We start from the raw sequence: 23,805 nt of genomic DNA on the forward strand, positions 1-23,805 counted from the left end.
CTTTTTTGATCAATTGGCAGGGGTACACATTCAAGAGGTAGAAATATTAAAGACTTTTTGGTACTGTCTGCACTGCTGGCTTGACACACTAGAAATGCATGCATTACCCCTATTAGGGGGCATTTCATTGTGTAAGTAGCTCCATTTAGAAGGATTCAAACCAAAGAATTTCTGCATTTGACCACCAATGAAGAGTCTGCTGTGTACTGAATAAATTGAAGGAGCCCGAAGAAATCTGTTCTCATGTCTTCCTCCATCCTGACACTGATGGACAGTGTCTTCACCAGCTTATCCAAAGAAACGTCAGTAGCAGAGATCTTCCAGGAGGATAGGCATGCTGAAGCAAGTCCAGAAAGGGATCCAAAGGAATCCTCATGGAATTTTCCTCCTCCTCCAATCACAGGGGAATGCTCAGCCATGACCCCGACGATGAGGGCAACTGAAGAGATCACTGTTAATCCAAGTGGAGAAAGTTCTGGAAGAACTCGGAATGGCCTGACCCCACTTCTTCTCTGTCTGATCCAAAAAGGGACTCCATTGGAGGCAGTGAATCTACTACTTCAGGGAAGGGACTTACACCCACTGCCAGAAGCCCCTTGAGTGAAGCACAAACCTCTGTGGGACTTAGAGAAACAATATTATGTGGAAATATTTCCTACATCTTGGACAGGGGAGGTCTCAACCTTCCTATCTGGTCTTCAAGACTTAAAGATAAAGAAATTCTTCATCTGCTCCAACAACTGGGCTCCCACTGGCTGAAGGACCCTTTGTGCTAGAATTGGAGAAGAGACATCCTCTTCAGAAACCCAGATTGGATCATCTTCATTAAGGGCTGCCAACACCAGTGATGAGGAGCAGAAGCTGAACCATAGTCGTAGCTGTAGAAGTAGCTGGTTCACAAGTACTCTGTGCCGGATGGTTCAATATCTCTCACTGACCAGCAAAAGATATGACCAACAATACCAGTGAAACTTCTTTCTTCCTCATAGTAAGACTCTTAAACTTAGGCACTTCACTCCAACAAGGACAAAGCCTTAAGAGGCCACACCAAAGAGGTGCTCTGAGGCAATAAATGTACAGCATCCAGGACTACGCTAGTTCTGGATACAATAGATATCTCAGCACCATGGGGACTTTCCGTACCATAAACGATGATAGCATCTGTGCCAAGAGGCAACCTCCTGCCTTGGGATTGAGGACAATTATGCTCCAGCAGAGCCCCATTCTGGTGGCACTGGCTTCTTCAGTGCCAAGGAAGATGACCCCAGAGGGGATCCTCCATGCTTCTTAGATGCCCTTCCCTGCACTTCAGCCAGCACCTTAAGCTTCTGCATCATACTCAAACGCCCGAACTGTGACTGATATGGAAACTGGAACCACAGGGAAGGGGGGGTGAGGAAGGGACCTGCCCAGACTTGCAGGGGAAAAAAAAAAAAAGAGGGAGAGAAACTTTGCCTCAACTTCCTGCACCATAAGTCTGTCATCACCTCAGTCCCAGAAAAGGAGTGGATTCCATTGCCCTACAACTTCAAACCATGGTTTCAGATTCTTACCCAGCAATATCTTCCACAGGACCTTCATTTTTCAAGCATGATACTAAGGTACCCCCAAGAACATCATACCACAACTTCAGCAGGTGAAGGCATCATGATATGGACCCAAGCAGTGATAAAATCTATACCTGTAATAGACATCTGACACCCATGATTGCAGGCCTTAAACCTGCTGACCATGGTCTTCTTGGCCTTTTCCATATTTCTTCTAATACCTTTTCTTTTTTTTTTGTAGTTCTGTTGAGGGGCTGCCAAGGCATCAGCAACAAAAAATGCAACAAGGCAGAAAAGCCGAAAACAAGGCCAAAAATGCCAATATCAAAAACAGCGAGACCGGGAACACATTCAGGTGGTAGCTTGGACAAGAGAGACTGGGGGGGTCTCAAGAGGCAGTGCACACAAGGGAACATCTGCACAGTCTTTTGCTGAGCTCTGAGATCTGGGTCTGTGTCGGCGCCATCAAACGACATCACCACACATAATGGCTGACTCATGCTTGCTTCTTGACAGAGAATTCTATATTTCATGACTTATGGGTTTACATGACAATCATGATGTTACTCAGTTTTTTACCAGATGTTTTAGCGCTGTATATCTGCACACAGTATCTAAACTCAAGTCAGCTATGATTCACCTACATGACAAGTTCCTTGCCGGTTGGTGGAGGAAGAAAAGTATCATAAAGGAGGTAGACTGGATAAACTGAAGCAGAACAAGAGAGAATGGAGGGAGAGGTAAGCTACAAGCATGAAACTTTTTAATGAAGAAAATACCATAGAACATCATGTACAAACCAAAAATAAGGCATAATGCAAAAAGAAACCCAAAACAGAAAAAAAAAAATGAAAGTGACTACAATAGCTCTTCAAATTACTGCTTGTAGCAAATAAAATTTCTTAGGTCCCATGGAATTCAGTAAAGGCATTTGGAGTATATGACCAATGAAAATGGCAACTAGTAAACAAAAATGGTTTACTTTGATTCTTAAGTCCCTGTGCTGGTGCATCAGCAGGCAGCATAAAGACTGAAGGAAAGAGTTAAGGTGCGAGGAGGAAGGGCCAGATAAGAGGATCATATGGCAGAAGCAGAAGGGGCACAGGACGTGATTTTTCACTTTCTCCCCAGGTACAGGAATACTGCTTATTTTTACTGTACTCTACCTGCAGTGGGGTCTCTGGACAGCGTGTTGTCCAAGGCACTGGTTATAGCCTGGAATAAGTTCATCTTCTGGGTAGGCCCTGTATCAAAAAGAAAAAAACATCAAGCTTAGGGGGGGTCACTCATCAAATCGCGATGTGGCCTTATCGCACACAATAAGGAGCGCATCACAACTAACATTTAAATGATTGAAAGGGACGGGGTAAAAAATAATTTTGTCCCAGTACTGCTGTAGCTCAGGAGCCAAAGTAAGTTGTCCAAAAAAGGTAGATTTAGGGGATGGGGAGGAGATGGAGATGGGGAAGGGAAGCCCGTGATGCGTTGCCACGCAAATATGCACAATTTTACCCTCCCTTGCGCACGCCACACACACACACACACACACACACACGGGGCACGCGGATTATAAAATCCAGCATGCATGTGCACACAGCCCGCCAATTTTAAAACATGCACACGCCAGCACACGCATGTTATAAAATCGGCGCATCCATGTGTGCACACCGGGAAGCACGCACACCTTTCAAAGCCTACCTAAAAATGTTTACAACTGTTTACACTGTGTGTGTCTGAGTGTGAGAGGGTGTGAGTGTAAGAGAGGGAATCTGTACCAGGGTGTATGGGTGTATGCCTGTTCAATTTCCAGTCCTCTTTTTCACCCAGCCCCACATCCCAGTACTTTCATCCATTCTCCGCCCTCCCCGTTCTATCCTCCTCACTCAAATAAACGCCCATACCAAGTCTCAATCATCCCCCTCATTGCCCCCCAAACAACCCCTTTCTGCCTCAATCTCCCCTTCAGCAACTCTGCCAATTTCTATCCAGCTTACATGCTCAACTTTTCTGTCAGATGCATAACGTCTTGTTGACAAAGAAGTCACACACACAAATTAAAAAATGATGCAGATGAACGTGTGACTGAGTGTGAGAGTGGGAGAGAGGGAATCTGTACCAGGTTGTATAGGTGTATGTAAGGAGTTTCACAGTATACCTGCAGTAAAGAACGCCTATAAAGAAGGTCAATTTATTAGAAAAGACTAATTTAAGTTTTTTCCTAAACCATTTAAATTTCTACCTAATTATCGCATATCCTGTACCGAAAGTGGCTTCCTATTTCTTTTCAGTGATTTAATAGAGTAATGACACTATCATTTATGACCTAAATATCTACAAGTTTTTATTATAAAGTGTGATATGAAAGGGCCCTGTCCTTCCCGCTAACATCATTGTGTGCCATCCATGGGAGAAGGAGCCACATCCCTGGGTTGCTGCTGGAGCAGGTTCTGCCATCTAGCAAGCCATCCCCCATCCTGCCTGACCCTTACAGAAATGCTTTCAGACTGCCGCCTGGCAGAGCCCTGGACCCACCCCTTCCACGGACATCACCACAGGCTGTCAAGAAGAGGGGGCCCCTGCTGATGGAGGACTGCCCCCAGGTAGGTCACCCCTTTAAGAACTCCTGATCGCCAACTGGTATCAGAATATAAATATAAAATTTTGTATGACGAGTTGAGAAGGGAATCATCCTAGCTTTGCTCTGTGAAAACTTCAGAAGAGGTCAAAACATTTTGAGATTGACAGGGAAATGTACGAGAGTTTATCTCCTATTCAACCCTTTATCAAAAACTGTGCGCAGCACATCAGTCCCAGATTACTCACTGAGCAAGTAAGCAAAAATTTTAAAAACTTTCGTGCAAAAAATAAAATGTAATAATTTTATATTTTTTCCAAGCAGTTATTGAAATTAAAGAATATTTTCTGTTCCTGGTTGGGCCTAGACTGTTATTCCTGCTCTTAGGAACCCACCTACAGAACTACCTGAGTATCTTACTTTTACTGTTTGAGAAGGGATTTTAGGGACATTCCTTCACATAACCTCCCCCTCAGCTCGGACCTGTTGGATCGAGCATCTTTACCCAACCAAGATAACGTCCAGGGAGGCGACTTACCTCTCTCTCATTGTGGGGCCAAAACAAAGCAAGCTCTTCGGCGTCTAACATTACCTTCAGCTTTATATGTTTTCTATGGAATTCTCTAGAAATTTCACTCAGAAAATTTTGGATAAGGGCTACAGGGTCTCCAATTTTCTTTCCTACTAAGCATACCCTTAGACACAAAGGGGGTGGTTGACGGCGGACTGGGGAAGATTCATTTCTGAGCAGGGGTGGGGGCCTGAGCAAGGGGGCTAAGTTTCTGGCGGGAAGGCTTTTAGGAAGAGCCAGGTTTTGAGGTGTTTTTTGAAGATTTGATTAGAAGGTTCATTTCTAAGGAGGGGCGGGAGGGAGCTCCACAGCGTGGGGCTGGCTACTGATATGGCTCGTTTTCGGGTAGAGGTGAGGTGTGCTGTTTTGGAGTTGGGGATGGTGAGAAGCCCAGAGTCCATAGATCTGAGGTTTCTATTTGGGGTGTATGGGAGTATGGCAGAGTTTAACCAGTCCATCTTATTGTTGTTCATTTTTTTATGGATGAGGGTTAGGGTTTTATATTGGATTCTTTGGCTGATGGGTAGCCAATGTAGTTCTTTGAGGGTGGGGGTGATGTGGTCGCATTTTTTGATGTTTGTGATGGATCTAGTGGCAGCATTTTGTAGTACCTGTAGTGGTCTGATGGTGGCTTCGGGGAGGCCAAGGAGTAGAGTATTGCAGTAGTCGAGTTTGGAAAAGTGCATTGTTTGGAGGACGGTTCGGTAGTCTTGGGCGTGAAGGAGGGGTTTGAGTTTTTTCAGGGTTTGCAGTTTAAAGTTTTGCTGCCTGCTGAACCCTGACTCTCCAGAGCTTTTGTGTTAAAACTTTTCTTCCAGTCTGTCACTTCAGTCTTCCAGCTCCTTTCTGCAGCTTCACCAGTTCCACTGTTTACTAGTTCTGCTACTGCTTGTGACTTGTTACCAGATTCTGGTTCCTCACCCGCAATTCCATCTTGCTTTTAGTACAGGGCTTGGCAACTCCAGTCCTGGAGTGCCACAAATAGGTCTGGTTTTCAGTATATCCATGATTAATATGCTAGAGGTATATTTACATGCACTGCCTTCAAGGTATGCAAATATATCTCATATTCATTGTGGCAATCTACTTGTGGCACTCCAGGATCCTAGTTGCCAGCCTTTAATCTGCCTGCTGATTCCAGCTCCTAGCCTACAGCCAAACTCCAGAATTTGTTCCCCTCCAGCTCTTGTTACCTGTATCCAAGATTCAGGTATCAATCTACCCGAGTGAAACTATTGGCTCCTGGGTATTATGCCTGGCCCAGCCTACACACCAACACCAATATTCGACCCCCACCTGATCTTTGTAAGTACCAAACGGGCATGTTTTCGGGATATTCATAATGAATATACATAAAATATAGTTACATAAAACAGAGACAGTAAATGCAAATAGCTCATACACATTATGGATATCCTGAAAAATCAGACGTTTGCAGGAAGCAAGGACCAGAACTGCCCCCGCCTGCGCTACACACTTTTCAATGGTGCATCTAGGGCCAGTCTGGAAGCACAAGTAAGGTTGTCACTTCACCCAGCTCGACCAGCACAAACTGATACAGTCTTGATTTTGCCCCATTGCATGTACAGATACGTAGTCCAACTTTTCAGAGTGAAATCAAAATTACATCTCCATGTATCTCTCTCCCAGCCCTCTCTACTATCTCCTCACCGTACTGGGTGGGCTCAGGGTCCGGTTGGAAAGTGAAATGCGCGACTGCCCGTCTCTGCGGCTGCCTGCACGGTCCCATCCGCCGCAGAGGCAACAGCCGCTCACAGCCCGAAGACACCGCCGCTCTCCGGCACAGCAAGATCCGAAGCCCCGCCGACGCCATTGTTGTTGCTGGAAAGTGTCAACACGTTGTCGGCGAGGAGGTGGAAACCGCAGGCTACTTTGCTATTGGATAGTTGGGTCTTCCGGGTAAGGGGAGGCAATCAGAGAGCGACCAATCCGAGTGCCGCGTTCTACAGGCTCGCAGGAGGAGAGGGCGGGCGCATAAGAGGGGGGGGGGGGGAAATCGCTGAGATTAATGTCTGCGCATGCGCCAAATCCAGTTCTTTTGCTGGACCGAGAGGAGGTTTGTCGTGACGCATGTGTGTGACGTCAGATCCCCGCCTGCTGCTAGATATTCATTTTTTGTTTCAAGGCGGACTCTGCGCTGGGCGTTTCAGTCCTGATTAACAGTTTTGTTACTGCGGCGCTGAGCTACCAGCTTCCCATCACTTCGGGAAGGCCGGAGTGTAATGCAGATCCTACCCGCTGCTTAGTCCAGTTTGAACAGTGCCTGTTGAGCTGGAATTTCGAAAGAGAAAGAGACGCCTGTAGCACAAAAAAAAAAAATTAAGTGTGCTGTATATTTTAATTTTGACCGAGCTGGCTGTTCTTAGATAGGGGTTGTGGAACTGATGAGAAGGAAATAACTGGATGTATTGAAAGGAATGACAACCAAAAACTTCAAAAATAAAATGCCAGTGGGAAAAGAAGGTGACATGAAAGAATTTCCCCAGTTGCAGCTAATGGCCTGGATACTGTGCGAGTAGCTGGACATTGGGTTTAGTGGTAGGACAGACGTGAATGGTTAAAATCGCCTTTACGGTGCGAACGTCTTCAAACGTGGGGCGTAATGCATTAAGGCTTTCTTCGCTTTGTGTCTATGGGAAAACAGCTTAGTGAATCAGGCCCGTCGTGTAATATTTTGCTAAACCTGTAGGTGGGGGAGCAAGTTATTTTACCATTTTCATCTCCGCTAGCGAGGGTGTGATTCTTTTTATAGGCTTTACTTATGCAGTGTACTGAGAGACACCATAATGCAACACTGTTGACCATGAAACAGTGTTACACTGAAAACTCTTCCTACTCCAGTGTTATTTTCAGGCTTTTCACACAGTACATTATGGCAGAAAAATATTCAAGCAGCCCATCTGGTCTGCCCAGCGAGATTTTTCGGGTAGTAACTGCTGCTCCTTTCTGATTACCCCATGCTTTCTCTTTATTAGGTTTGTAACTGCCTCTCCCTGCAATGTTACTGCAGTGCTTCATTACCGTGCTGGGGATCCTTTGTGTTTATCCCATGCCATTTAAACCTTATCATCCCATCCAAGTACTTTGGAAGTGCCAATGGATATTTGCTGGAATTATTTTTAAAAACTGCTTACTGTAGACGTTGTAGATTCTCATAGTGCTGCAGATATTCAGGTCTTAGGATTTGCTTTATTCAACAGGAATGATTTATTGCCTATTGTTTTTGATGGCCAAGCCTTTAATGATACACCACAATTTACCTTTTTGTCCTACTACGTACATCAGGGAAAATAGAACCTGAATATAATCTGCTTTGAAGTGCCTGAAAAAGCAGAATCTAAATCATAAAAAAAAAATAATGGAAATTATGAAGAGACCGAAATGGAAAGACAGATCTTTGGGGATTATTGGATCAGTTTTCCATACCATGTAGATGAAAGAGTAACTGCACTTCGGGGAATTCAGCACAACTAGTATCTGTATTGGAGAAACCAAACAAGTTACCCCCTGTTATATGGCATAAAGCTAGCAGAATCAATTGGGATGATTAGGAAGAAGAGGGTTCATTTCCTACTTCCAATTTTCAAATGTCTTCACAATACAGATCAAAGAAAACACTTGTGAAAGTAAAATAAAAGCAACAATGAACAGCCCTCAAAACCTCAAACTGATAGTTTCTCTTTGGTCTTGCCTGTAGGTTTCCTCTTTTTTTTTTGTTTTGTTGCTTTTTTTGTTTTTTTGTTTAAAAGGTGTGCATCTTTTACTTATGGCTGTAGTTCTGCTTTTAAAAGTTTCCTTCAACTCTTTATGCTGTAATCATACCTTAGGTGTATTACTGTGATGCCCACATAGCATTCTGATAAGAATCAGCACAGCGGTGTTCTCATTTACTTCGATCCAAGACTATGGGAGCACCTAAGTAGGAGTAGCTTTCATGACCTTTAAAGCCTGATATCGCCTCAGGTCAGGGCCAGATTTAGGTATAGACAACATAGGCACATATCTTAGGTGCCAAATTCTGAAGATGCCCCCTGCTGCTCTCTGCTTTCCAGGGGGAGGAGAAGGAGGGATGCCATTACCCCAAGTCCTCTGCCTATGGGTGTCATCCTCTTAAATCCAGCCCTGCCTCAGATGTGGAATAAAACTCATTATAAAGAGGACTCTTTATCGCTTTGCTAGTTAACTGTAAACAATGATCTAACATTTTCTTTCTGGTACTGCTGCTCTAAGAAAGAGTAGCAGAATGGGATGATAAAATTGTCTTTGCCCTGCAATACCATAGACTGGGGTAAATTGCACCCAGCAAACTATCTGCTTTTTAGGATTTGGGGACATTTGAGGGCTATGAACTTCTGGGTTGGACATTCTGGAAGGTCAGCTGGGCCCTGTGCACGGCTGGCCAGGATAATGTAGGCTCAGGCGCGCATCGGGAGCAGGGTAAAGCGGGGGGGGGGGGGGGGGGGGGGGGGGGGGAGCACATAAGGGAGGCAGTTAGGTCAGGCAGGGGTCAGGGGAAGTAGCAGAGGGCGTGGAGTAAGGAGGAGGGGTAGGCAAGGTACGGCTGCGATGTTGGCAGGCCGTAATTGGTGGGAAGCCCAGAGGGGGATCTTGAGGGGGCGGAGTCTCGGGGCAGGGCGGCGTTGGTTTCACTTCGCCGCGACTGCCCTGAGAGCCGGTCGACTGTTTTCTTTCTGGCTGCGCTTTAAAAAAAAAAAAAAATATAAAAAATAAAACAAGGCAAGTGATAATTTTGTGGGCAGCTGGAAGGATTGGAGCGGTGGGCTCTGCTGACTTTGGACGGCTCTCCGGGCCTTCGTGTTGAAGGCATTCGCGCCGGGTCTGATGGAGTCGGAGGAAGCTGCCTCTGTGCCCGGGGAGCTGGAGGAGGGCGGTGACTTGCCGCGACGGGAGCTTGTGTCCGTCCCCTTTGCGGCGGATTGGGTGAGTCCTGTGCCGCTCGGGGTGGCCGGAGTTGGGGGGCTGCTGGCGGTGGAGGGTGGGGGTGTCGGCGACGGGGTGAGGCTGAGTCCGCGGCGGGACGGCGGTCGTGGGAGGGCAGGGCGTGGCGCCGGTAGTGTGCGGGCTTCGCGGGCTTCCAGGTCGCGATCGCGGGCGCCGGGCAGGGGGAGAGGACGGGGGGCGCGGTTTCCCGAGCTGGCGTGGAGCGTAGCTGGCGGTGTGGGGTGTGCAGGTCCTGGGCAGGGCATGGGGACGGCTGGTGGTGCTGCGGGGGGTGTAGCCGGGGGTAGCGGCTTGGCGGAGCCGGCAAGGGCACTGAGGCGGAGCGGGGTAGGTCGGCGTGCAGCTTCTGGGCCGCCTTCGCGTGCCGTTTCCCTTGGTGGGGATGTCCCTGAGGGGTGGCTGGCGGGGTGGCCTCGGGCTGATGCGAGGGGGGGCTTCGGGGAGCTGGATTGGCAGGAGGGGCGGGAGGACTTGATGGACTGGGGGGGGGCGTCGGGCCAGCCATCTGTTGCATGGCTGGGGGAGCGGGGTCCGATGGCCCGGGAGGGGCCTGTTGCAGGCCGGGGGGGTGCAGCGTGGAGCGTGAATGGCGGGGAGTTGGGGATGCGGGATTCCCTTGTTTTCCCGCCCGGCACAGTGGTTTCCTTTCCCCTCGAGGCTCCAGTGGGGGTAGGGGTCGGTCTGGGGACTTTGTTCCTCGGTCTGGGCCTGGTTCGGGGCGCGGGGAGTCGGGGGCGGGAGCCGCGGTTCCTGTTCTTGGTCCTGGACGGGCGGCGGGGTGAGGTCGGGGAGCCTGGGCTGGTCTCTCCTGTCCCTGTTTGTGTTCCTCAGCAGGACTTGACGGGTGCGGAGTGGGAAGAGCCTGGGTCGTCGAGGCAGGAGGCTTGGCGGAATGCGCCACCCGGTGAGGAGGGACGGGCGCCTAGGCCCCTGGCTGCAGCGTCAGGCTTGCTTGCAGTGGATCGGAGGACGCCGGGTGAGTTGGTCTTCTTTCCCACCGCAGGTGTTCGCGAGGGATCTGAGGGGGGACACCCCGGGGGGGATGGGGTGGAAGTGGACGTCGGTGGGGGGGTTCGGCAGCCCATGGATGGCGAGGTTGACCCGAAGGATGGGGGGGGTCGGGCGAGGAAGGTTCGTGCGAAGAAGTCCAAGTCAAAACGGCGGCGCGCACGGGATAGTTCGTCGGGGTCTTCGTCTTCTTCTTCGTCGTCCTCGACCTCCTCGTCTGACTCTGCGGGGTTGGTGAAGGCGGCTTCTAGGTCCGGGGGGGCGGTGCGGGGTACCCCGGCCTTGGTCGCGCTTACGGAATTATGGGAGGAGGTGCCCCGGGCGGTCCGGAAGAAGATACGGCGCCGTAGGTTCGTTGATATTTTTAAGCTGCTGGAGGGGCGTCGGGGGAGGAGGAAGGACAAGAAGAAACGGGACAAAAGTGGGCGCTTTCCCGGGTCGCGGGTGCCGATTGCGCGGAATATCCATAACTGGATGCGTTCGTTTTTGAGGCTGGCGAGCGTGATTGGTCACTATGACCCATCGCAGTATGGGCCTCTGTTGGCTTACGGGGATGCGATTTTGGCTGCTAGTAAGACCTATGAAGGCTGGTCGTGGCTAAACTACGACGAGCGCTTCCGGGACCGGATGGAAGAAAACCGGTTTATGTCCTGGGGTACGCAGGATGTCGGCTTGTGGTTGACGCAAATGGCCTCCAAAGTCCCCGGGGGGGGTTTGGGGGTGGGTGCGTCGCAGGGGGTAGCTTCTTTTCGGCCATTTCGTCCGGGGTTCCCCGCCGCTAGTGCGGGGAAGGCTGGTGCGGGGGGCAGTGACGTCTGTTGGCGGTTCAACAGATCCCAATGCATGTTTACGGACTGCAAATTCCGGCACGCGTGCGCGTCTTGTGGTGGGGGGCACCCCGCGTTCAAATGTGTTAGGAAGCCGGGAGATGGCTCGGGGCCCGCTCCTGGGCCGAAAGGGGCAGGTAAGTAACTGTTTCGGTAGGGCGGCCACTCCTGTCCGCATAGAAGCGATGCGTCCGTGGTTGCAGGGGTACCCGATGGCAGGGATGGCGGAAGTGTTGTTGCGGGGTTTTTCCACGGGGGTTTCGGATCCCGTGTTCGGGGGGGGGGACCAGTGGGTGGGGGGTTGCGTTGTCCTTCGGTGACCCGTTTGCCTCACGTAGTGCGGGCTAAATTGCAGGCGGAGATTGATTTGGGTCGTATCGCGGGTCCTTTTGCGGAGCCCCCGTTTCCGGACTTGGTGCTTTCCCCATTGGCGGTGGTGCCTAAACGGGAGCCGGGTAAGTATCGTTTGATTCATAACTTGTCCTTTCCTGAAGGGGGCTCTGTGAACGACGCTATTCCCAAGGAATTGTGCAGGGTGTGTTATGCTTCATTCGATTCGGCCGTCCGGGTGATTTTCCGTTGTGGCCAGGGTGCGCTGCTGGCGAAGGTTGACATCGAGGCGGCTTTCCGATTGTTGCCCGTAGATCCTGAGAATTTTCGTTTGTTGGGTTTTCGTTTCCAGCGGGGCTTTTATTTTGATATGTGCATGCCAATGGGTTGCTCCATAGTGTGTGCTTATTTTGAGGCGTTTAGCTCCTTTTTGCATTGGGTGGTGGAGTGCTGCTCGGGGTCTTCAAACATCGTTCATTATTTAGATGATTTTCTGCTGGTGGGTGCTGCGGACACGGACGCATGTGCGGAGTTGTTGCACTGTTTCCAGGCGGTCGCTCTGGAATTTGGGATTCCTCTTGCGGGGGACAAGACGGAAGGGCCTTGCACTACTTTGGTGTTTTTGGGGATTGAGGTGGACTCGGTCGCGATGGAGTCGCGTTTGCCCCTGGAGAAGGTTGAGCGTTTGCGGGGTCTGGTGAGCTCCGCGTTGCGTCGGCCCAAGTTAATGCTTGTCGAGCTGCAATCGCTGGTGGGGAGTCTCAATTTTGCGTGTCGGGTGATTCCGATGGGTCGGGTTTTTCTGAGACGGTTGACTAGGGCCACGGCGGGGGTGGGGAAGAAGCATTACAGGGTTCGTGTGACCAGCTCGATGAAGGAAGATTTGCTGGTGTGGGATCGGTTTTTGGTTGGGTTTAACGGGATTGCGTTCTGGCAGGAGGATCCGCTGTCCAACCACGACCTGGAGTTGTTTACGGACGCGGCGGGCTCTTTCGGTTTTGGTGCCTACTTTCATGGGGCGTGGTGCGCGGCGGCGTGGCCGGAGGATTGGGTGGTGTCTGGTACTACAAGGAATATTACGTTTCTTGAGCTTTTCCCGATTGTGGTTGCCTTGCACATTTGGGGGGATAGTTTGAGAGACAAGAGGGTTGTGTTTTGGTGTGATAACATGGGCGTGGTGGAGGTTATCAATCGGCGGGCTGCTAGGTGCCTCCGGGTGTCTGACTTGTTGAGGGAGTTGGTGCTGCGTTGTATGTCGTGCAATGTGACAGTTTGGGCCCGTCATGTGCCGGGGGTTGCTAACGGTGTGGCTGACTCTCTTTCTCGTTTCCAGTGGGAGCGATTTCGAGAGTTGGCCCCGGATGCGGATCCTTCCGGAGCAGTGGTACCGTCTTTCCTCTGGAGCTTGGGTTCCCCGAAGCCTGGAGACTGCTGCGGGCTTCACTAGCCCCTTCAACGTGGGCAAGTTACGTGGGAGGTGCTCGGAAGGTTTCGGTTGTGTTGTCTGCGGCGGGATGGGGTGGGGGCCCTGTTTCGGATGTTGCCCTTCTTCGCTTCCTGGAGTACAGTAAGGCGGCCGGCTTTTCTAGAGCGGCGGTGGCTCGGCAGTTGTCTGGTTTTTCCTTCTTTATGAGGGCGCATGGCTGGGGTTTTCCTTCGGGAAGGTTTGTGGTTCGGCGTGTGTTGGCCGGTTGGGCTAAGGCGGTGGGCAGGAGAGTAGACAAACGTCTCCCGATCACGCATGATATTTTGTTGCGATTGCTGGCTGCGTTGCCGAGTATATGTTTTTCTTGTTACGAAACGGGTCTTTTCCGAGTGGCGTTTGTTTTTGCCTTTTTCGGGGCTTTTCGGATTAGCGAGTTGGTGGCTCGGTCCGCCACCAGTGCGGATTTTCCGGGTTTATTGGCCAGGCATGTGACGGTTACTAATCGTTCGGTGTCCATTTGTATACCGCGGTCCAAGACGGATCAGCAGGGTAAGGGGTTGTCTGTGGTGTTGTGTGCTGTGCCGGGATTGCCATCGTGCCCGGTGGACAACGCGGTGCATTATTGCCGGGGGCGGGCGTCGGGGCCGGCGCAGTTTTTGATTCATGAGAACCTGCGCCCGCTGACTAAGTATCAGTTTGAGGTGGTTCTGCGTTCGGCGTTGTCGTCATTGGGCTTGGATGTTGGTCGTTTTGGGACCCATTCCTTTCGGATTGGGGCGGCGACTGCCGCGGACTCCGCTGGCTTGTCCGGGGAGGTGATTCGTAGGATTGGGCGGTGGCGTTCGGACTCGTTCCGCAGTTATGTGCGTCCGGGTCAGGGGCAGTTTTGAACGGGTCTAACTCTGTTTTTCCTTCCAAGTGCGGAGTCTGCAGGACATGCTGGGTGGATCCTTGGGCACTCTTTCACCTATTGGGCGCACAGGCATGCCTGCGGACGGCCATACGGGCCACATCTGGACTTACAGACGCGGGGGGTTGCTTTGCACTGGTTGGGGCGTCGGGGTATGGTGTGGGCCGAGCTGCTTCCTTGCGTGCGGGAGGGTTTGGAGCGGCTCGGTGCCCCTAGGGCGTTGGTAATTCATTTGGGAGGGAATGACTGGGGCAAAATGACGGGACGGCAGTTCATCAGTATGGTCCGTCAGGATCTGATGTTGGTGTCTCTGCTGTTGCCGTCCACTGTTTTGCTTTGGTCGGATATTATCGCCAGGCCGGCTGAATTGGATAAGGTAATTTGGCGCAGGAGCAGATCCAAGGCGAACCAGCAAATTGGCTCGTGGCTGGTTTTCCGGGGCGGGCGGCATATTAAGTATGATTGGTCTTGGGGGTCGGCCACGGGACTTTTTGGCAAGGATGGAGTACATCTGTCCTTTATCGGAATGGACTTATTCCTTAATTCAATTCAGGAGGCCTTGGAGACGGTATTTCCCTTGTAGTTGGGCCGCATCTTTGGGGGGCACGGGACATGTATGCCCGTGTCTGTGGCGGATGGCCCGAGCCGGTACAGCTTGTATAGCATAATGAGTAAGATGTAATTATGTGGTATTAATGAACGGTGGACAACTGGGATAGTTGTCGGATGTGGATTCCTTGCTCGTCAGTGGCGGGAGTCCCCTGGTCTGGCTCCTTGCTCGTCAGTGGCGGGAGTCCCCTGGCCTGGCCCCTTGCTCGCCAGCGGCGGGGGCCGCCGGGTTGGCTCCTTGCTGGCAGATGGCGGGGGCCGGAACCCGGGAAGGGTCGAGGAACGAGCCGTATGGCTGGCGGGGGATCGTCCTGCTAGAGGAGTGGCGGACGATGGTCGGAGATGTTGTTAAAATGTTATGTTAATTCAATGGCTCGGACCTCCAAGTTATTAAAGCTGCGGCCCAGTTAACCCAAAGTTTGTTGTCAGTTGCATTTATTCAAGGTGTGAACGGGGGTGGATGCGAACGAGCGATGTCCTGGATGCCTGCATTATAGGAAGGAGGGATCACAGCCACCCAACTTTATATCACTCTTGCTGTTGTTTAGATGAGGCAGGCCAAATGAGTCTAGCTGTGTCAAGAGTCTGGCTTCTTAACCTTCCCAACACATATTCTTTCAGTGTTTTTGGAGGATTTAGCAAGTTATGTCAGTTGCATGATTGCTGCCTGTGGTGACATGGTATTATGTCCAGTATGTGCCCAGGCTCTGAGTTGGTTTTTAACCCCTGAATAAGGAATAGAATCTGCAATACCAAAATTAGGCAAACATGCACAATTTCCATTACTCAGTTCCTTTGGATCAATAGGACACTGAAAGATAAAATTCACAGGGTGTCGATAAGAATAAGAACGTGCCATACTGAGTCAGACTAAGGTCCATCAATCGCACCATGCCACCTCTGGCCAGTGATGGATTTAGTGTTTTGCCACCCCTAGGCACTGTTGGTGCTGTTGCCTCCTATCTCCTGTGAGGTTGGACATCAAGGAGTCTAAGACACAGCCCCACAGTTTGCTGTGGCAGCTCAAGGGTGGATTCTGTGACCAAAAAATAAGAACGTTCTGAAGCACATTGACAAACATTTCCATTTTTTAATATTGTGTCTGTATGATTTACTTTTTTAACTGAAAAAGGAAAAAAGATCTCAAGCATCAGTAGAGCAGGGAGATCTCAGGGATGGGGATAGGAAAAGGAGAGGGTGAGGGTGAGGAGACCAAGGATGGAGAGAGAAGGGAAGAACACTAGGAATGAGCTGAGAAAGAGGTGATAAGACTGGGGATGGAGTGAGGAGTGTGAGAAAGAAAGAGGACTGGGGATGTGGGGGATGAGAGATGAGGAAGGGGGAAAGATCATGAATCTAGAATGGGAGAAGAGAGAGTAGGAAAGGTTAGGGAGTGGGTTTCAGGATAGGAGGAGAAGGGAGAGGTAGGAAGGAAGGGAGATGTTAAGATCTGGGGGATAGAATCTGAGATGAAGGGTGAGAGGATCTAAATTACAGTTGGAGGGGTGAGAGGGAAATAGGCCAGTGTCCCAGCCATGCTTTGGACCTTCTCTGCCTTGCATCCCTCTGTAACCTCCCATCCAATCTGACACTGACACACACACACACACACTGACACTGACACACACACACTTCCTCCTCTTGTTCCCTTCTTTCTCACACACAACCACATCACCCAGCCAATTCCCTCTCATCCCTCAGTTTCTCTCCTCAACCCCAATGATCCCCATTCAGCCCCTCTTCTCTTTCCCAAAAGAATCCCTTTTTGCTTTCTCTGCTCCAGCCTCACCTTCTCCTAGCCTGGGAGGGGAGAGGCTGGATCAGGAAGCAGAGGGCTGTTCTCTGCTGACTGAGACTCAGCATAGCTGGAAGGCAGCAAATCTTCAATCAGCTTTCTGCCCCCAGATTTTTGCTCTGACTATGTCATCTGGCAACAGATTCCATACTTCATCTGTGCACTGAGTGGAAAAAGTACTTTCTACAAATATCTGTTGATGGTTGTTTTTGTGGCATGTCTTCTTGTTTTAGAATTATTTGAAAATGTAAATAATCATCCTTTATCTTTTCCACCCCACTCATGGTTTTATAAACATCTATCATGTCCCCTCTTACTTGCCTCTTTCCCAAGTGTAGAGCCTTAGCATGTGTAGCCTCTCATATCTTATCATTTTTGTTCTCCTCTGTACCTTTCCTAGTTTGCTATGTTTTTATTTGAAATTAGGTGACCAGAACTGCACACATTTGGCTCAGTACCAATCAGTATGATATTTACTGTTCCTTTTGGATCATTCCTAACATTCTATTTGTTCTTTTGACAGCCGCTGCACACTAAACAGAGGATTTAATGTATTGTCAACAAAGACTCCAAGGTCTTTTTCCTGGGTGGTGACTCCCAGTACAGAACCCAGCACTATGGACCTGTAGTTGGAGCTATTTTTCCCTATGTGCATCGTTTTGTTTATTTCCGCATTACATTTCATCTGCCATTCAGTTGCCCATTCTCCTAGTCTCACAAGGTCTTTTTGCAGTTCCTTGCAATCCACTGCTGTATTAACAACTTTGAATAGTTTTATGTCATCTGCAAATTTGATCACTTCTCTCGTCGTGTCCTTTTCCAGATTATTTATAAACGTTAAACAGCACGGGCCTGCTACTCTGACCTCTAGCGCTTAGAGTTGTACTCTGAGAGCCAGGAGCTGTTTGCACAAGGTGCACACATTCAACCTCTCACCAACAGGTTTGTGTTGTCTGTCTGTGTGTCAGTTTACTGTATATTATTTTGTAATCTGCTTAGAACAGAAGTACTGGTTATAGGTGGAATATAAATTATCATAAATAAATAAATAAATCATACATATGGCATTCAGTACAAAAGTCTGGATAGCCCCCATCTCACTACTGGATATCTGTGTGCATCTTAATGCTATTGAATTTTTAAAGCTCTTTAAGGAGAGGGTATGGTTAATCAAAATTTAAATCCTATAAATTTAATAGGTGTGTTGTAGGTTGGCTTGTCAATGACCTGCAGTAGGACAAAAGTTACAGTTACTAAAATCAAGGTTAATTACACTTTGAATCTTTAATTGACTCTTACTGTGAAAATATTTTCCTCCTAATTGGGGTAATAGTTTATATATCAAAAATGTGACTTGGGGAAGGTGAGTGGAACTCAAAACACTGATAACTTGTCCAGGAACAAGTTCTCACACACTCACAGACTTACTTCAGCTCAAACTATTTTCCCAGCACCCAAAGATAAACACAGACTCAAAATACTTTCCCAGCACACAATATTCATATACAGCAAGAGTTCAACCCTCTAATGAATTCTTTTACAAGATTTGAATACACACTTTCTCCAGCAAACAGACACTCACTAGTCCTGCTCACCCATTAGCAGATGCAGCTTCTGCTCTCAGCACTCCTTCAGGACAGTTGCTCAGTTCTTGTCCTCCTAATCAGTATCTGTGCTTCTAAGGCAATTTCTTCATATAACCACTTCAAAACAAACTCACTCTGCAAGTAGTTTAACAAAGTCACCCTTTCAGCTAATCTCCCGTTTCTGTCTTTTACAATACTTGAGTTAACACTTCTTAAAATCAAACACAGATTGAAGCTGAAATTTAGCTGTGGTAACAAGGCAGATTGTATCTTATGAGTGGAGTCCCCTAGTGCAGTACAGTCCTTTTTTATTTGATGCCCAGAGTTTCTAACAGCACTTCCTCCAAGCCTATCTCTCCTGCGATGGGTTTGAAGAAGAGTTCTTCAATAGTACTGGCACTAATGCCTTGAAGGCTGGTGAATGTCCCAAGGATCCAGTTTAATCGGGCTTGGCTTCTGCTGTACATCAATAAGTTAAGTTCGGTCAGCATCCTCCAAGCTTCCTGCTGAAATGTCTGCACATAGTGTGGAAACCTTAGGCCATGTATCACTGGAAGGAGAAGCATCAGATCAGAAAGCAGAAAGAATGTGTTTAGTAATATACAGTGATACTGCTAGAGACATTGCTTCTAATCACCAGCTAACCTCATTCCCTTTGCTTAAACCAACTCCAACATCCACACTTCAAGGGAACCCCTTGCTCTGTGGTAATGTCTACGGACACGAAATTGCAAGTTAAGTAACATAAGTACATAAAGAGACTTTGAACAAAAGTACATATAAAGACTTATTGTGCATTGAGGTAGCTACATATCGAAGTAGCACCGTCCATTTATAGCTCATGGAGACCGATGATTATAAGCTCTAAAAAAGAAAAACTTGAGCCATTATAAGCTTTATATCAGCCCAATTGTGGGCATTGATTATGAGGTCTCTCTGAGCGTTCCCGCTCCTCATTCTATACGGGATTCCTTGTTTTACACTTTAAATATGTGGCAGGCGCCTCAGGACCTGCGTTATGTTCCCGGGCGTCCTACCGCCCAACTAATGCTTCCCTAGGAGATGTTGTTATTTTATCATGGCTGACCGCCTTCTTGGTTGGCTGCGATAAAATATTTTCATCAAATTGTTATTAATGACCTTCTTTGCATGCAATTGCATTATTCATGCATGCATATCCCATCTAAAGGTCATTGTAATAGGTGAGGGTATCTGGGTGAAGAGATGCAAAATATTGCTTGATGAATGACCCAGTTAGGTTCCTAAGTTAAGCTAAACATAGGTGCCTAACCTAGGGGTCTATTTACTAAGCCTCCCCACTCTAGTCCATTGGCCAGCTGGTGACATTTTGTAAATGGAGGTGCCAGGCCCAGAGCCCTAGGGGACACTCTGGGCCCTAGTAGACCACTAGGGTTACCTAAGTAAGGGCCAGAGAGGGACGACTGTGGAGGGAGTTTCGAGGTCCAAAAGGGTGTTTAAAAGGGGGGCATGGTTTTGAGGGAGGAACCATTGCCTGGGGAAAGGCCACTTTGAAAACCTTTTTTTTGCTTTTAACGTAGACCACCTCAAAGGGTGGCAGAGGGGCAGGGACAGGGGTTTTACAATGACCAGAAGAAATATAGGCCCTTTAAATGACAGCCCTAGAAGCACTGGAATGCACGCTAGCATTCCAATGCTCCTGGGGAAGTTAGCTAATTTTACATCAAATAACTAGAGATGTGAATTGGAACCGGAATCAGTTCTGATTCCGGTTCCGATTCACTGGTGGTCCAGTGGGGGTCCAGTGGGGGTCCCGGGAGCGATCTCCCGCTCTCGGGCCATCGGCTGCCACTAATCAAAATGGCGCCGATGGCCTTTGCCCTTACCATGTGACAGGGTATCCGTGCCATTGGCCGGCGCCATCTTTAAAAATGGCGCAGGCCATCCAGTGCTCCTACCATGTGACAGGGGCCGGCCAATGGCACAGATACCCTGTCACATGGTAAGGGCAAAGGGCCATCGGCGCCATTTTGATTAGTGGCAGCCGACGGCCCGGGAGCGGGAGATCGCTCCCGGGACCCCCACTGGACCACCAGGTACCTGTAAAAGTTTTTTGGGGGGTTGGGAGGGTGGGGGAAGCTAAGGGATTAGTTTTAAAGGGTCGGGGTGGGTTTAGGGGTTATTTTTGTGTGCCGTTTTTCCCACCCTCCCCCAAAACGATAAGAGAACCCCCACGAACAATTTCGTGGGGTTTTCCTATTGTTTTGGGGAAGCCCCCGATTTCTGACGATTTTGAAAATATCGTATGATATTTTCAATCGTCCGAAGCCCGATTCATAATCCCTAAAATACATAGCTTGCAAATTTTCAGACAAGCCGCAGTATTTATTTTATTTATATTATTTTGTCTAGTAATGAGCTGATTTGTATGCAAAAATCCACTCATGATGATTCTCGTGTTGTGTTGTGGTTTTTTTTTTTTGGTTGGGAGATACACAGTATTTCAAACATTGTGTATTATCTCCATGTTAAGGCTCTTATCGAGCAATAAATGCATTAAAGCCCTAACACGGTTTAGTAACGTAGGCTCCTCAATTTGGAAGCTCAGCTTTTTTTTTTTTTTAATGTCGTCCTCATGGTGTTTCTTTCTTTCCAGGAACATATTACTTTCCCTATTTCCCTGGGGAAAACTCGGCTAATTTTCTCAGTGGAAGGGAGTGGACAGTGGAGTACCTCAGGGTTCTGTGTTGGGACCCTTACTGTTCAATATATTTATAAATGATCTGGAAAGAAATACGACGAGTGAGATAATCAAATTTGCAGATGACACAAAATTGTGCAGAGTAGTTAAATCACAAGCAGATTGTGATAAATTGCAGGAAGACCTTGTGAGACTGGAAAATTGGGCATCCAAATGGCAGATGAAATTTAATGTGGATAAGTGCAAGGTGATGCATATAGGGAAAAATAACCCATGCTATAATTACACGATGTTGGGTTCCATATTAGGTGCTACAACCCAAGAAAGAGATCTAGGTGTCATAGTGGATAACACATTGAAATCGTCGGTTCAGTGTGCTGCGGCAGTCAAAAAAGCAAACAGAATGTTGGGAATTATTAGAAAAGGAATGATGAATAAAACGGAAAATGTCATAATGCCTCTGTATCGCTCCATGGTGAGACCGCACCTTGAATACTGTGTACAATTCTGGTCGCCGCATCTCAAAAAAGATATAATTGCGATGGAGAAGGTACAGAGAAGGGCTACCAAAATGATAAGGGGAATGGAACAACTCCCCTATGAGGAAAGACTAAAGAGGTTAGGACTTTTCAGCTTGGAGAAGAGACGACTGAGGGGGGATATGATAGAGGTGTTTAAAATCATGAGAGGTCTAGAACGGGTAGATGTGAATCGGTTATTTACTCTTTCGGATAGTAGAAGGACTAGGGGACACTCCATGAAGTTAGCATGGGGCACATTTAAAACTAATCGGAGAAAGTTCTTTTTTACTCAACGCACAATTAAACTCTGGAATTTGTTGCCAGAGAATGTGGTTCGTGCAGTTAGTATAGCTGTGTTTAAAAAAGGATTGGATAAGTTCTTGGAGGAGAAGTCCATTACCTGCTATTAAGTTCACTTAGAGAATAGCCACTGCCATTAGCAATGGTTACATGGAATAGACTTGGTTTTTGGGTACTTGCCAGGTTCTTATGGCCTGGATTGGCCACTGTTGGAAACAGGATGCTGGGCTTGATGGACCCTTGGTCTGACCCAGTATGGCATTTTTCTTATGTTCTTATGTTCTTAATCTCCAGGGTGCGCTTTCTCTATTTTATGTGGGCCATGTGCTTCGGCAGCCAGAATCTGAACTGGGCCCTCACTGCTCCTCAGGGTCATGGATCCAACTTATGGTCCATGCAGTCTAACAATGCAGGGGGTCAGAAGTGGGTCTGCGTACAATTTAACTCTTTTGGCTGTTCAACCCATAAAGATCACTCAATTGCTTGCACAATGCAAGATGCACTAACAGAGGGAGCCAGCCACAAAGAAAAGGATGTGCAATAACAGAATTGTTCCATTTTTCCTGATAACAGGAATGGGTGTTAATAAACTCCAATTCAACTTTGTCATTAAGCATACAATAGGGCCATGTAACAGTGCTGTATGAGAATAGGTGGTCTCAGTATAACATAGTGTATCATTAGTATGTTAGCAAATAATCTAGTGCATTGGAAAGTTAGTCTTGGCCAGGTTGTTTTATGGAATTCATCGTAAGGATAAAAGAAACCTCATATAGTGTTATAATGGTGGGAGTTCAGAGGAACTGAATTATGGGCCAAATGCATGGTTCAGATCCTGTGAACGTTACACAATTATCCTTCAGCACTAATAAAGGGGATTCACAGGAACTGTGAAGCTCATGCAGAGAAAAGAGTTAGTAATAGTTTATCTAATGTGTCCGAGAACAGCATTAATTATGACAGAACTTGCCATATGAGTTTTGCTGACATATTTGCCCATTATTTAGCTGTTTTTTTCTGAGCAAAGACATGGAACCATTGTCAAGCTGATTCAGATAGCGTACCATGCTTTTACAAATGATTTCAGAATCCTAGATATTTTTCCAAGGCAAGCATAACCAAGCCAGAAAATGTAATTTAGATCTGTATCTGGTTTTTTAGTTCTGGACATTTTTACAAAACTTACCTGGATTAAAGAGAATAATTCCTTTAAGGTAGGCATATTCTTTTGCACGGACATCCAAATTCCAGAATTTCCCCAGGAAACACGTCAGCTTCAGAACTTCTGCTAAGGGCACTCCGAGGGTGAGGGTCCCCTTTTCGTCACAGACATTCCCAGACTGATTTAGGAGAATTTGTTTCAGCAGACTTGGAACGGACAGTTCTTGTAAGTCAAAATCCACCCGTTCTTGGGCCAGACCCAAAACAAAAAGCGGGACCCAGCCCCGTCGAATCAGCAGCACCTGATCCTCACGTGGCAACTGAGAAAAGGAAGGCAAATGTCTTATGAAAGCCACTGTCTTTAGCAGCACTGCCGAAGCTCTCTTGCAGGTGATTTCAGGAGTCTGTAGAACAACTTTCCTGTTCGCCCCACAGGGGCAGCCACCAGTGGAAATCCAGGGGCGAGGATGGTGGCTGGGGTGATACTGAGAGTACTTCCCTGTGTCCGCTCGCTGTCCCTGGTTGAGGAGTTGGTAAAGGATGCTGTCAATGGGATTGGTCTTACACTGACAGTTTCCCAGTTTCCCACAAGGGACTTCAGAAGCCATAGTGAAGTTTTGCAGATGTAGGAGTCAAAGCCTTTGGTGCAAAACTCTACAACACTGAGCTGGTAACGTAGGGTGCAGCAGTGTTCCTGGCAGGCATTGTGTGCTTTTATACTCTACTCTGTGAGTGGAAAAGTAATGTGACCCTGTGCAGTAAAATTACCTTGAACTTTATTTCCTCTAGGGGATTTTCATTCACAAGGCGTGACTTACTCATCTCTTGATTTCCAGTACGACTGAAATTATCTGAATGAGAGCTGGGGATTGTCAGCTGTGCTGAGCAGAACAATAGAAAACATTATGTTTACCATTTCGCAGCGCTGCAGATATCTGTGCCATGGTACCACGGACTCTTATCATGCTGTCAACAG

General features: G+C 48.1%; 2 protein-coding genes across 3 annotated transcripts in view; both read right to left on the bottom strand.

Annotated features, from left to right (window-relative positions):
• Nucleotides 1-6,584, bottom strand: part of BCKDHB (branched chain keto acid dehydrogenase E1 subunit beta) — a 624,159-nt gene extending 617,575 nt beyond the window's left edge. Inside the window, exons 1-2 of one of the 2 annotated variants that reach the window (XM_029595551.1) lie at nt 6,365-6,581; nt 2,714-2,791 (exon numbers count right to left, since the gene is read on the bottom strand). In XM_029595551.1, coding sequence (XP_029451411.1) covers nt 2,714-2,791; nt 6,365-6,527 — 241 coding nt within the window. In that variant the 5' untranslated portion in view covers nt 6,528-6,581. Of the gene's footprint in view, nt 1-2,713; nt 2,792-6,364 lie in introns of both variants that reach the window. The other variant, XM_029595552.1, reaches the window with a different exon arrangement.
• An 11,475-nt stretch (nt 6,585-18,059) lies between these two features.
• Nucleotides 18,060-23,664, bottom strand: LOC115087872 (nuclear receptor subfamily 0 group B member 2-like). The gene is made up of 2 exons (XM_029595553.1): nt 22,855-23,664; nt 18,060-18,717 (listed from the first exon to the last, which is right to left on the bottom strand). Exons 1-2 carry the CDS (start codon nt 23,435-23,437, stop codon nt 18,476-18,478), a joined length of 825 nt encoding a protein of 274 aa, XP_029451413.1. The 5' UTR covers nt 23,438-23,664; the 3' UTR covers nt 18,060-18,475.
• Between the last annotated feature and the right edge of the window lie 141 nt (nt 23,665-23,805).

Source organism: Rhinatrema bivittatum, chromosome 3, assembly GCF_901001135.1.
Source record: "Rhinatrema bivittatum chromosome 3, aRhiBiv1.1, whole genome shotgun sequence".
Lineage (NCBI taxonomy): Eukaryota > Metazoa > Chordata > Amphibia > Gymnophiona > Rhinatrematidae > Rhinatrema > Rhinatrema bivittatum.

What these genes read in the sequence shown, in the direction of transcription:
- LOC115087872 (XM_029595553.1), bottom strand. Translation starts at nt 23,437, where the DNA reads ATGGCTTCTGAAGTCCCTTGTGGGAAACTGGGAAACTGTCAGTGTAAG. An exon ending in AATTATTCTCTTTAATCCAG is followed by an intron (nt 18,718 to 22,854) that starts GTAAGTTTTGTA and finishes TTCTCCTTCCAG; the next exon opens with TGATACATGGCCTAAGGTTT.